Source organism: Marmota marmota, unplaced genomic scaffold (assembly GCF_001458135.2).
Source record: "Marmota marmota marmota unplaced genomic scaffold, marMar, whole genome shotgun sequence".
Lineage (NCBI taxonomy): Eukaryota > Metazoa > Chordata > Mammalia > Rodentia > Sciuridae > Marmota > Marmota marmota.
The window spans coordinates 6,735,636-6,747,797 of NW_026000240.1; the positions used below are offsets into that span (position 1 = coordinate 6,735,636).

General features: G+C 37.4%; 1 protein-coding gene across 2 annotated transcripts in view; it reads left to right on the forward strand.

Annotated features, from left to right (window-relative positions):
* Polq (DNA polymerase theta) overlaps positions 1 to 12,162 on the forward strand; it is a 107,082-nt gene that overhangs the window by 67,973 nt on the left and 26,947 nt on the right. For both annotated transcript variants that reach the window (XM_015486728.2, XM_048793941.1), the window contains exons 16-18: positions 4,137 to 7,237; positions 9,207 to 9,350; positions 11,114 to 11,310. In XM_015486728.2, the coding sequence (XP_015342214.1) occupies positions 4,137 to 7,237; positions 9,207 to 9,350; positions 11,114 to 11,310 (3,442 nt within the window). The remainder of the gene's footprint in view (positions 1 to 4,136; positions 7,238 to 9,206; positions 9,351 to 11,113; positions 11,311 to 12,162) is intronic.

Consider the following 12,162-nt stretch of genomic DNA (forward strand, 5'->3'; position numbering starts at 1 on the left):
AAATGGTCTACAAATCCAAGTGGTGATCAGGGATAGAACAAAAGTGATATAGGGTGTGATGATTATGAGAGAGGATGAGAGAAAATGGAAGTAAAAAATTAAAGGAAGAGTGAAGGAGAGAGCAATGGAGATTAGCTGTTAGCAGAGGAAAAGAGAGAAAAAGGGTTGAGGGAAACTGATAGGTAAGAGAAAACAATGTATAAAATAAAATAAATAAAAAATTCAGAAATGAAATAATAAATTGCAAAAATAAAATTGATATCTGCTAATCAAACATCTTAGTCCTCAAAATATTGTTCCATGAAAAATGACTGCCTTCAAATAAAATGGTAGAAGTGAGGAAAAAATAAAGATATATGAATATGTATAAGTATCTAGTTAAAGATAAGAGGAAAGTGATGGGGTGGTAGAACAGGGTTTTTAGATTCATGAAATGAATAGGGCAAATGCAGAGGTGATATAGGATGTGTTTGTAAGGGGAGAGAACAAAAAAGAGAAGTAAAGGAATTAAAGGAAGAGAGAGAAAGAGGGAGAGAGCGCTAGTATGCAAACAAGCAATCAAGTTTGGCTGTTAGCAAGAAAAATGAGAGAAATATTAACAAAGGAAAACAATGTTTTGAAACAGATAATGAAAAATCAATCCAAAATATACTAATCAAAAACTTTAACCCTCAACAAACAGCATGAAAAATACCTATCTTCAAGAAAATGCTACAACTGAAAAATCATAAATAAATACGTGTACAAATGTATAATTGTCTCATGTGTCAATTGGTGTGCATTTAAAAACAAAACAAAACAGCAAAACGGAAACAAAATTACAGAATAGTCAATGAGGGTACTCGCCCAGTGTCTGTGCCAACTGCCTTTCCATTTTTCAGCTTCCCTTCTCAGCATGAGGGTGTGTGGAAGACACTTTTGGCTTCATTTCCAGGGTGTGTAATTGCCGTCGGGTTCTATGAGATGAGTTTCTGCAAGTGAAGCTCCCTGGGTGAGGATTTGGTCTGGTATTGCCCCAGGTGTTTTGTTGTGTGGGGAGTTTCAGGTCTTAATGAATGAACACACTTCTAGGACTCTACCCAGTGCTTCATTGCTTCACCTGTTCTGTTGTTTGGCAATACTGCCCTAATTTGACTTCTCAAGGACTGTTTTAGAGCACTGAGCTTAAGTACTCTGCCCTGTTCAAGTTCTCTCTGCTTGTGGTCCTGCGCTCTGCCAGTTTCAATGGGATGAGGCAGAAATTCTCTGTGCTAGAGATTCTCCTGATTTGCTAGGCTCATTTTAGATCTCATGGTTGGGGTCAGCAGGATTCATGTATTGGTCTCAATCCATCCCGAACTCAGGGATGGATATAAGTTCCTGGTCTGAATTAGTGCTGCAGTTATCATGGAGGTATTAACATGTTTCCAGCTTGGGCTTCCTGTACTGGCTGGCAGACGTGACATTTGTGCACCAGTTTATTGGGTCAAATAGCTTCTGGGTTGGCTCAGGGCAGGCAGCCCCTCTGATCCTGGGATTCCCCATGCCATGATTTTCCCAGGACTTTTTTTTTTTATTTGTTCATGAATTTTTATTTTATTTATTTATATGTGGTACTGAGAATAAAACCCAGTGCCTCACACATGCTAGGCTAGCACTCTTCCACTGAGCTCTAGCCCCAGCCCTTTCTCAGCAGTTTTTGATCTTTTTCAACCTGTATTAATTTTCCACAGAGCTATGAGAAAAGCCACTTCCCACTGATCCCCATCTTGTCTCTTCCAAATCCCAATTCTTGTGATCAATTCAAAAAGATTTCAGACAAGCTGCCCAGAGTAGTAGGAATTGAGTTTATTGAAGGGATAGGAAAAGGGAGAGGGGACCCTCAAGTGAGTGAGTGGGTCTTCTCAGAGAAGAGAGGGACAGTGTGCCTCTCCTGCACTCCAGTTTTATTGGGGATCCCTCCTAAGTTTCTGGAGAGTCCTGCCCAGGTCCACCTCTTGACTTTTTACTCACAGCAGGCTGACATCAGACTTCGAAATCCCTATGTCATGGCAACTCTAGGTCACCTTGGCCCATGCTGATGTGTTCTAATTGGATTCTTAATTATAAATTCTTACAGATTTTATGGTTAGGAGGAATTATCCTTATCTCCCTGAGTTTTGGGATCTGTTCTATGAAAAGGGTAACAAAATTTACTACCTTCAGGATAACTTGAGTTCAAGTCCCTCCCAAGTCCTGCACGGGTGGTAGGAATGGGGTTCCCCTCGGTGGAATGGGCTGGCTGAGGAATAAAAGCAAAGAGAAATAAAATTATGAAAAAAAAAACATACAAAAAAGTAGTTGCAAATGTCAGAGCAGGACAGGCAAGCTGATCAGACAGATTGAGATTCTGGACAAAGATGGAGCCTGCATCTTTTTATTTATATTGGGAAACATCAATGGCCTTCCATAGATTGTTCTTCACCAAAATAGGATAAAGGTAGGCTGTTCAGTTCCTAAAGGGATATGACCATCTCTGGTACTACTATGAGGAACCTTTCTGGCAGAGCAGAGGGAAAGGTCACATGCATTGGGCTATCTATTGCCGTGGGAGAACTACGGAAAGTTCCCAGTGCCAGGCCTATCCCTCCCTGGCATCCATGCCGAGAGGAGGTCCTCATGTATTTCATGGATGGCTTCCCACAGATAAGTCTTATGGTACTCATATTCTTTTGCCCCGGTAAGGTATTTGATCTTTTTGTGTGTAAACATCGGGATCTTTTCCCATATATTTGAAGTTTAACAGTTTTACTAGGTAAGTTTCTATTTTATGTAACAAAATACTTAAAAACAGTGGCTTAAGAATAGCAGTTTAAGTATATATTATCTTGAAGTTTCTGTAAGTAATGAATTTGGGTGCACCTTTGCTGGTGGATCTGGCCTGGGGTCTTTCATGAGGTTGCAGCTCAGTTGATGGCTGGGACTGTAGTCATCTGAAGGCTTAACTTGGGTGTGCTTCTAGCAAGACTCATGTCTACTCTGGTAAGTTGGTGTTTGATGCTTCAGGTGTGATCTAGATGGAGCACTCCATAAAACATCTGATGATGGATGGCCTCCCTAGAATCGGTGATCCAAGGGAAAGCAGAATGGAAGCTATAACGTCTTTTATAACTTATCCTTAGTTTTTTAGTTGTTTTACCTGAGCAGCTGAATTGGACCCTAGTACCCCATCTTAGCTGGAAGCAGAAATTGGTCAGCCATTATTTCTTGCATAATTTTCTCCCCATCCTGTCTTCCTCCTCCTCCTGGTATTTCAATTATACATATGTTTGACTTTTTAGGGTCTGTATTCTATGATGTTGCCCAGAAGAGCACTGATATTGTATTAGTCATTTTGGGTGAATTCAAACTCTAAACTCGGTGGGTAGTAGCTCAAGTCTCTGTTCAGACTTTTTAACAGGTTACTGGGGTCTTCCCACACTGGTATAATTTATAGCCATATACTGGGCAGAGTTTATATGAAGAATTTGGGGTCTCCTTCTTTGACTTTCTCATTTTTAGACATTCCCCCTTTAATTTCTAACTCCTATATTTACCCTAAGCTCCGTTCTGAATTCAGTCAGTGGTCTCCTGGTTTTAATCCAAACTCTTAGTGGGCCTACATGGTACTGACTAGAGCCTACTTTCTGGTGAAAAGTGTGGAAATTCACCCACTGTCATTTATTTGTTCTAACATTCAACCCCCATCCAGTTTCTGCTTTCTTTTGGCCACTCTCCAGTCTCTTCAATATTTGGTCTAGAGTTTATAGTGTGTAGGATGATTTGTTTTCAATGACAACATTATGACCCTTTTTAATTTTTAATATTTGGCTTTTGCTTAAAGAAGTTTAGTTAAATGTTTCCTTATTATGCTGTTTTAAAATTGCAGAACCACCCACCCCTTTCTGGTAATTTTTTTTTTTTTTTATACTGTCCTCAGGTGACATAGAATATAAGTTTAAACATTTTTTTTTTTCCTGATTTTCCCAGGTAGTCATGAGAGTAGATATCGCTCTTTTTCAGGGTTATTTCTTTAATTCCTAGAACAGCTCAGATTGAATGCTTAATAAATATTAGTTGTATGAATGAATTAATCAACACATTAATTTCCTTCTTTTTAAAAAAATCTTTTTCCATAGTGCTCGAAAAGCAGTGGATGAGGAAGAGGAAGCAGTTGAAGAACGTCGGAATATGCGAACTATTTGGGTGACTGGCAGAAAAGGTTTAACTGAAAGGGAAGCAGCAGCCCTTATAGTAGAAGAAGCCAAAATGATTCTGCATCAGGACTTAGTTGAAATGGGAGTGCAATGGGATCCTCACTCCCCTTTAAGTTCTGGTACAAATTCACTGTCCAGAAGTGAGTCAGAACAGGAACACACGTTGATAACCCAAACTATAAGTTCTCATAAAAGATTACCATCAAAGAACAAAAGTAATATAAGATTTAGTGATTCTTATATTAAGCATTCACCTGATACAGTGCAAGATTTAGATAAAACTAGAGAGCATACAAGTTCCTTTCATTGTAACTCCCAGGATGGCAATCAGGAACATCAGAGATATTCCATTTCCAGAGCAAGAAAGCGGGCTTCTTTGGGCATACATAAAAAGAAGCTGAGAACATCTCTATACAAAGGAAAATCAAGCACTAGAAAAGTTGTTCAGACTTTCTCATTAGAGAAAACAAAAAAAGCAGCTTTGAATTTCAGTTCAGAAGAAATGAACACAGGCTTTCAATCTTGGAATAATAGAAAGCATCAAAAACAGTCCACGGATGGTAGTCCTAAGAAAGACTCTGGGCAGCGTGGAATTGATTTGAAAGGACAGACTATGTTTAGTCCTGATGTTTGTGAAGAACCATTTACCGTGGATGAGAAGAATATGGAATTTATAAGTCCACAGCCCTTTGCCAAAAATGTACCTTTTTACACTAAGGGAAATTACAACAAAACATCATTGCTGTTACAAACAGAGCAAAGCTGTTTAAAGAAAAGAACAACTAATGAGATTCTGGAGAAATGTTCTGTCACAGGATCCCAAAGGAAAACCATGACTTGTCAAGCTACTAGTGTGGTTAGTAAAAATGGAAGAGGATCAGCAGTTGTTGAAACAGAAAAAATAAATGAAGTGCTGATACAAAATGATTTAAAAAATCAGAATGTTTCTGTGGTATATCATGATAGTCATCCAGTTAATCATGGCCTGGAAAAGCAATGTGATAAGCCAACAGACACTAACATCAAACAGAAAGAAATAATACAGAGAAAAATGCCCTGTGAGGTAGTCAGTAGTTACATGCATAAAGAGCCAGTTGTTACTGCGATCACATGTGAAAGTATAAAGTGTAATAGTGAGGAAAATAAGCCAAATCATTTTCAGGCATTAGGAGATATACACAGAAGTGGGGTAACCAGTGGAATATTTCAGTCAATGAGAACATTTGATAAATCAGGAGGCCAGCATGAGAATATTCTAAATTCTTCTAGCATAAAAGAAAAAACAAATGCTTATGTAACAAACAAAACTGAAAATAATTGTGTTTCTGACTTAGGTTTAGTCTGTGATTTTGAAGATAGTTTCTACTTGGATACTCAGTCAGAGAAAATAATTCAACAGATGGCAACTGAAAATGCCAAACCAGGAGCAAAAGACACCAACCTGGCAGCAGGGACAATACAGAAGAGTGTAGAAAAACAGGATCTGAACCCTTTCCACAGTGAGTCTCATATTTCTGGTGAACAGTATTCCCCAGGAGTCACTAACCAAGAGAGGTTGGACCTGAAGACCACAGAAACTGTGAAACAGAACACTGAAAAAGAGGTCGATAGTCTGACTCCAGAAAGCCTGGTTTTTCATTCTCCAATCCTGTTGGAGGAAAATAGCCCTTGTTTTAAAGGGAATGAACTCTCTGTAACTGACTCACAATTAAATAGTTTTCTTCAAGGTTATCAAACGCAAGAAATGGTGAAACCAGTCACACCTGTGGTTCCTTGGAAGCGCTCTCCAACTGATACCGAGGGAGAATGTCTGCCTGGTCCTGAGATAAGTTTGAATATGAGTGATAGTTTACTGTTTGACAGTTTTAGTGAAGACTTCCTAGTAAAAGAACAACCACTAGATGTACAAATGAAAGAACCCCTTACTCCTGAAATAACATCAAATCATTTTAGTGATTCTGTTTGTATACAAGAGGACCCAGTGAAAATATCCAATGTGAATGAGCATCAAGGCATTTTGCAGCAGTTGACCTGTGTCAATGATGAATCTATTATGTTTTCAGAAGTGGATTCTGTTCAGATGGTTGAAGCTTTGGATAATGTAGATATATTTCCTGTCCAAGAGAAATGTAATTCTGTGGTATCTCTTAAAGCATTAGGTAGAAGTGATTCAGTGATTGTGAATAATGGGCATCTTCATGGAGAAGTAATTGGAGGAGATGAAGATGATGAAAAGGCTTCAAAGTCCAGGTTAACTGGGAGAAGGCAAAATAATTCATTCGGATGGTCAGGGGCATCAATTGACTTAAGTCCAGAATTACAAAGGATTTTAGATAAAGTTTCCAGTCCTCTGGAAAATGAGAAGCCAAAATTAACAACTATAAACTTGTCTAGTTTAAAAGGTAAAAGTACAGAGTTACATGAGAGGAAAGAAGTGATTTTAAATTTGGAAACAAATCAAGTACAGGCAATTTCAATTTTCCCTAATAATGAAGTAAAAAGCAAGATTGAGGCATTAGAGAGCAGTGCCAGTCATGGTGAAACCTCATTCCTCTTGCCTTGTAAAGAGGGCTTGATAGCTGATGATAATGGTCTCATTCCTCCTACACCCATTCCAGCATCTGCTTCTAAGCTGGTATTTCCAGAAATCCTTGGAGCATCTGTAAAAGTTCAGAAAACAAGTAACGCTTTACAGCCTGGTGAAGATTGCACATTTGGCTCAACTTTAGATAATAAAAAGCAAGATTTAACGTTAGAGAATAGAAACAATTTCCAGGAGGACAGTCTTGTTAGAGACACAAGTTTTTCCCTGCAGTTGTCACAGGATGGATTACAGTTAACTCCAGCCTCGTGCAGTTCAGAAAGTCTGGCCATCATAGATGTAGCAAGTGACCAAACTCTCTTTCAAACATTCATTAAGGAGTGGCAGTGCAAAAAGCGATTTTCCATCTCACTGGCTTGTGAAAAGATTAGAAGTTTGACATCTTCTAAAATTGCTACTATTGGTGGTAGGTTTAAGAAAGGTAAGAATTTAAAAAAATTTTTGTTTTTTCATACTTACCTATAAATTAGTTGGTGGACTGAGGTGAACTTTAGATTGTTTAGTATTAGTTGTTAGATAGCATCTATTCAAAATTTAGTTTATCTCCTATTAGGACTTACATGTAAACAGCTTTTTTTTTTTTTTTTTTTAATTTGGCCCAGGTAAATTACTAATAGTTTCCCTCCAGCGTAGGAGATGTGTCCATTATGTACTATATTCATTAGGATATAAATTCATAAAAATTAAGACAATATATATTTTTAATATCAGATATTTAGAGCATTTAAATGTTATAACATCATGATTTTTAATTAATCATCAGTACTTATTAGTTATTTCCTATTAAATCATAGTATCTGTTTACTTACATAACCACAAAGGGATGTAACCAATGGGCATTATGTTTTTCACAATATGCATTAGATACATTTTCTAGACTCTGTCTCAAGTAGAACTTGTATCTCCACTGATAGTCATGAATTCCATACCAAAGTCTTGATTTCAGAGCCTCACAGAACTCTCCCAGATTTCCAGAGAGTTAAACCTTTTGATCAAATAATGCCATGTGTATTTTTGTCTTAGTGCATGAAGCTTGGGTTCAGGATCGTGGGGAATAGCTGTAGTTAGCTTGTTAACCTGTTGTGGGAAATCAGGTTTGATTAGAGTTCTTGAATTTGTATGTATGGATGAATTTGTTCGTAAAGTTTTGAGTATTTGTCTGATCTTCAGTTTGTGGAACATATGTGTTAATGACAAGTTTGATGTACTTTTCATATTGAATTCCACTTTTCATTTTTTATCTATCAAGCACAAAATTGAACACATTTTCTGTATCAGGCTCTGTGCTAGAAGACTATAAATGCTTACTTAAATTTGATAAATATGTATTGAATTCCTTGTGCCAGTTTTCTAGTTATTCAGTTAATTTTCTAGTTATTGGGGATATAGTTGTAAAGAAAATGGGTTGGTTTTTGCTCTTTGTAAATGGAGGATATACTTTTTAAGAAAATGGTGTTGACTCTAGATTTAAAAAATTGTACTTAATTCTTCACTAAGGAGTAAGTCTCTTAATGCAGTTTTTTAATTGTTAGAATTGGTGGATTTGCCCTAAAAAACAAATGCCAAATGTTTTCTTTGAAATAAGGAGAGCAACTAAGAACAGAGTAGGGAGGAAGAGCATGAGAAGAAGATTACCATTAAACAGGGATGAGAGGTGGGAGGGAAAGGGAGAGAGAAGGGAAATTGCATGGAAATGGAAGGAGACCTTCATCGTTACACAAAATTACATATAAAAGGAAATGAGGGGAAAGGGAAAAAAAAACAAGGGAGAGAAATGAACTACAGTGGATGGGGTAGAGAGAGAAGATGGGAGGGGAGGGGAGGGGAGAGGGGGATAGTAGAGGATAGGAAGGGCAGCAGAATACAACAGACACTAGTATGGCAGTATGTAAAAACGTGGATGTATAACCAATGTGATTCTGCAGTCTGTATACGGGGTAAAAATGGGAGTTCATAACCCACTTGAATCAAATGTATGAAATATGATATGTCAAGAGCTATGTAATGTTTTGAACAACTAATAAAAAAAAAGAATTGGTGGATTTGCTCTAAAGTTTTTACAGTGTATAAGTTATAGAAATTTGAAATGTAGTTTATTTTTTTATTCAGTTGAAATGCCTTTAATCATGATTATAGTCTATCTTAAGAAATGTTTAGGATATTTTAATATTAATACTAATTTTAATATTAATATGGCAACAAGTATCTTAATTGATGGGAAGCCTAGAAAGATCTTTCATAACACCTAAAAATGACTAACTACATAATGCACATTTTAGGAGCTGCAGATTTTTCCCATAATATAGTATTTATTGTTATTGTTTTAACAATTTATTTAATGTCTTTAATGTTAGAGATTTTTTTGACTATTTCACATTTGATTTACTTAGTTAGCTCACTTCAGGACACACCTATTAGAGAGGATGGATTTCCCCTTCAGGGCTCTGATGACATCCTGGTGGTTGGACTGGCAGTATGCTGGGGTGGAAGGGATGCCTATTATGTCTCATTGCAGAAGGAACAAAAGCATTCTGGTAAGTAATCAGTATTTGACTCACTCACCATATAATTAATGAAATATCTGTTAGTGTAGTGATCTTTTGTTGAGAATAATTTCCTGACATTACCTAGGATTTCCTTTTAGGATTAAAAAAAAGTTTATTTAGAGAATAGCTAGTGTGTACAGAATTGCATTCATTAACTCGAAGGATTTTTACCTCCTACAGTGCTAGGGCTTAAACCCAGGACTTGTACCTGGTAGGCAAGTGCTCTATCACTGACTTACACCCAGAGACCACAAGAAGCATTGCCCTGGTAGTCCCCTATCTGTTTTTCTGAGGCTGTTAAGGCTGGACCATAGCAGTTTCTTAGTGTTTCTCTGCGCATTGTCAGGATCTGGAGCTTGTCCAGAGGCAATATTCAGCTACACAGATATACTTGATAGTGTTGAATCACACAGCTTTTAGGAGGGATTTCGAAATGGAAAGAATAGGATCTAGAAAAATTCTTTGTGATCTGATAAGGGTTTTGGATAATCAGCTGTTTGGTTGGTTTTGGCCAGAAGCAAAACTAATAAGGATGTCAGATTGTGGGAGGCCGTCACGTCATGTGACCAGCGTTTCCCTCTCTTGATCAGTGGAGGCACTATTGGTCACTCCCCGTGATCTGGCCGCTTTTAAGTAGCCGAAGATGTAGCCCCCATCTTGAGAGTAGTAAAAAATGCAACCAAGTGTGTCTTCATGTGTAGGCGTGCCTTCCTGCAGCCCCATGGGTCAAGCTACGCTCACCTGTTCCTTTGTGATATTACTCCTTGCCCTGTTTGGGATAGAATGTTCCATGGAAACCCCCTTTGTGTGTCCCCTTCTCTATCTCTCCCTTGGGTGTGGCCTTCCTAGATGTTAGTCAACCTGCTGACCGCAGACACCATAAGCTAGACTCAGCCCCTTGAAACCTGACCCCTTGCCTCATTTGAATGGCTTCTCCTCAATAAAAGGGGTCAGCTCGTGCTTGCTCTCTCTCTCTCTTTATGTGGACCCTTAAGGTCAGAGGAGCCATCACAGCACCCCAAAGAAAAAGGTATCTCTGTCTCTTGTGTGGTTATTTCGCGTGGCCCAGTTTCCCTGGAGTGACCCCGAATGTTTTAGTCACAAGGAATGGAACATCAGATAGTATTTTTTCCTCAATAAGCATGAAATATTTTCAGTTGTTTTACAGGAAAACAACTTGTTATTTGAAGTTCTCCTTTTATTTTTGACATGACATTATATTATATACCTCCCTTTAAACTCATTTCAAAATACCTATTTTTAACTCCTGAAAAATGTTAACTTGATTTTTTAGAAGTTTTTTTGTTTGTTTTTGTACTAGGGATTAAACCCAGAGGTGCTCTATAGCACTGAGCTACATTCCCAGCCCTTTTTATTTTTTTAATCTCAAGGTAGAAGTCTTCCTGAGTTGCCCATGCTGACCGTGGACTTGTGATTCTCTTGCCTCAGCCTCTTGAATAGCTGGGATTAGAGAATACCTCTAGAGCACTACCACCATGTCCAGCTATTTTAGAAGTCCTGATATTTAGAATTTTGTCCCATATAGTTAAGCAGAGCATTATAAATCTTCTAACCCAAACCATAATTTTACATTATAAAGCACTTCATCTACATATAAGGTCATGCCAAATTTGTGATTACTTGGAACCATATCCTTAGGCTTCTGAGTCTTTTCAGTCTTTCCACTAGAGATTATGGCTTCAAATGAATTTATGTAATTTTTGCACAAAGACTTTCTTTTTCCCCTCTAGAGATTAGTGCCAGTTTGGTACCACCTTCTCTGGATCCAGGTTTGACTGTGAAAGACAGGATGTGGCATCTTCAGTCATGCTTGCACAAGGAGTCTGATAAGGAACGTTCTGTCATCATCTATGATTTCATCCAGATCTATAAGATTCTTCTTCAGTCGTGTGGCATCTCTCTGGAACAAAGTTATGAAGACCCTAAGGTTCTATGTTATATTTAATATTTTTGCACTTAAACACTGTTAGTGTTTAGAGTTAATTCTTAAGTGGCATGGTATTTATTTAGCTTCAGTAATTCAGTGTAAATATTTTAGAGAAGTCATTTCTCTATTCACTAATCTCATGCACACATAATACAATATCATAATAGAAATGTCTCTGTGAAGAGAAAAACATAGATGTCACAAATTCTAAACCATAAAATTGATGGTTTGCTTAGAGCTTTTTTTAAAAAATTAATTTTCGTCTTAAGTTATAAGTTTTTGTTCCATGGTAAGTTAAATGAAGAGAAAACTGTTAAAACTATTAGAATTGAGTATGTAAAATCAGGATTTTTCAAATATTCATGAGGGCAGAGGCAGAAAATAGGAAAAGTACATGAATAAAAGATGCCAAAAGAGAGGATAATTGGGGCCATAGAGGCAAGCCACATTAGTAGTCTCTGAGTGTGTTCCTTTGTAATAGCAGAGTGTGACACATTCTTCAAAATGATGACCCTGAGTTATCAGGGGTCGCATATGCCATTGTAATATACACTGAGCAGTAAAGTATTCTTTCAGAACACATTTATTTATAATATCTTTAAAGATATATCCTTTCCCGAATCTATTGATACATGAGGTATGCAGTGTTAATTGGAGTTGAAAAATTATACTATTTGGCAGTTATCACTAAAATAGTCAATGATAATAAAACGAGTTTCCCATGTGATACTGGGAACCTAGGGCCTTGCACATACTCTGTATTTGCTCTGCCACTAAGCTATGTCCCCAGCCTCAGTTTTTTAGGGTGTTTTTTTCCCTTTTTTCTTTCTTTCTTTTTTTTTTTTTTTTTTT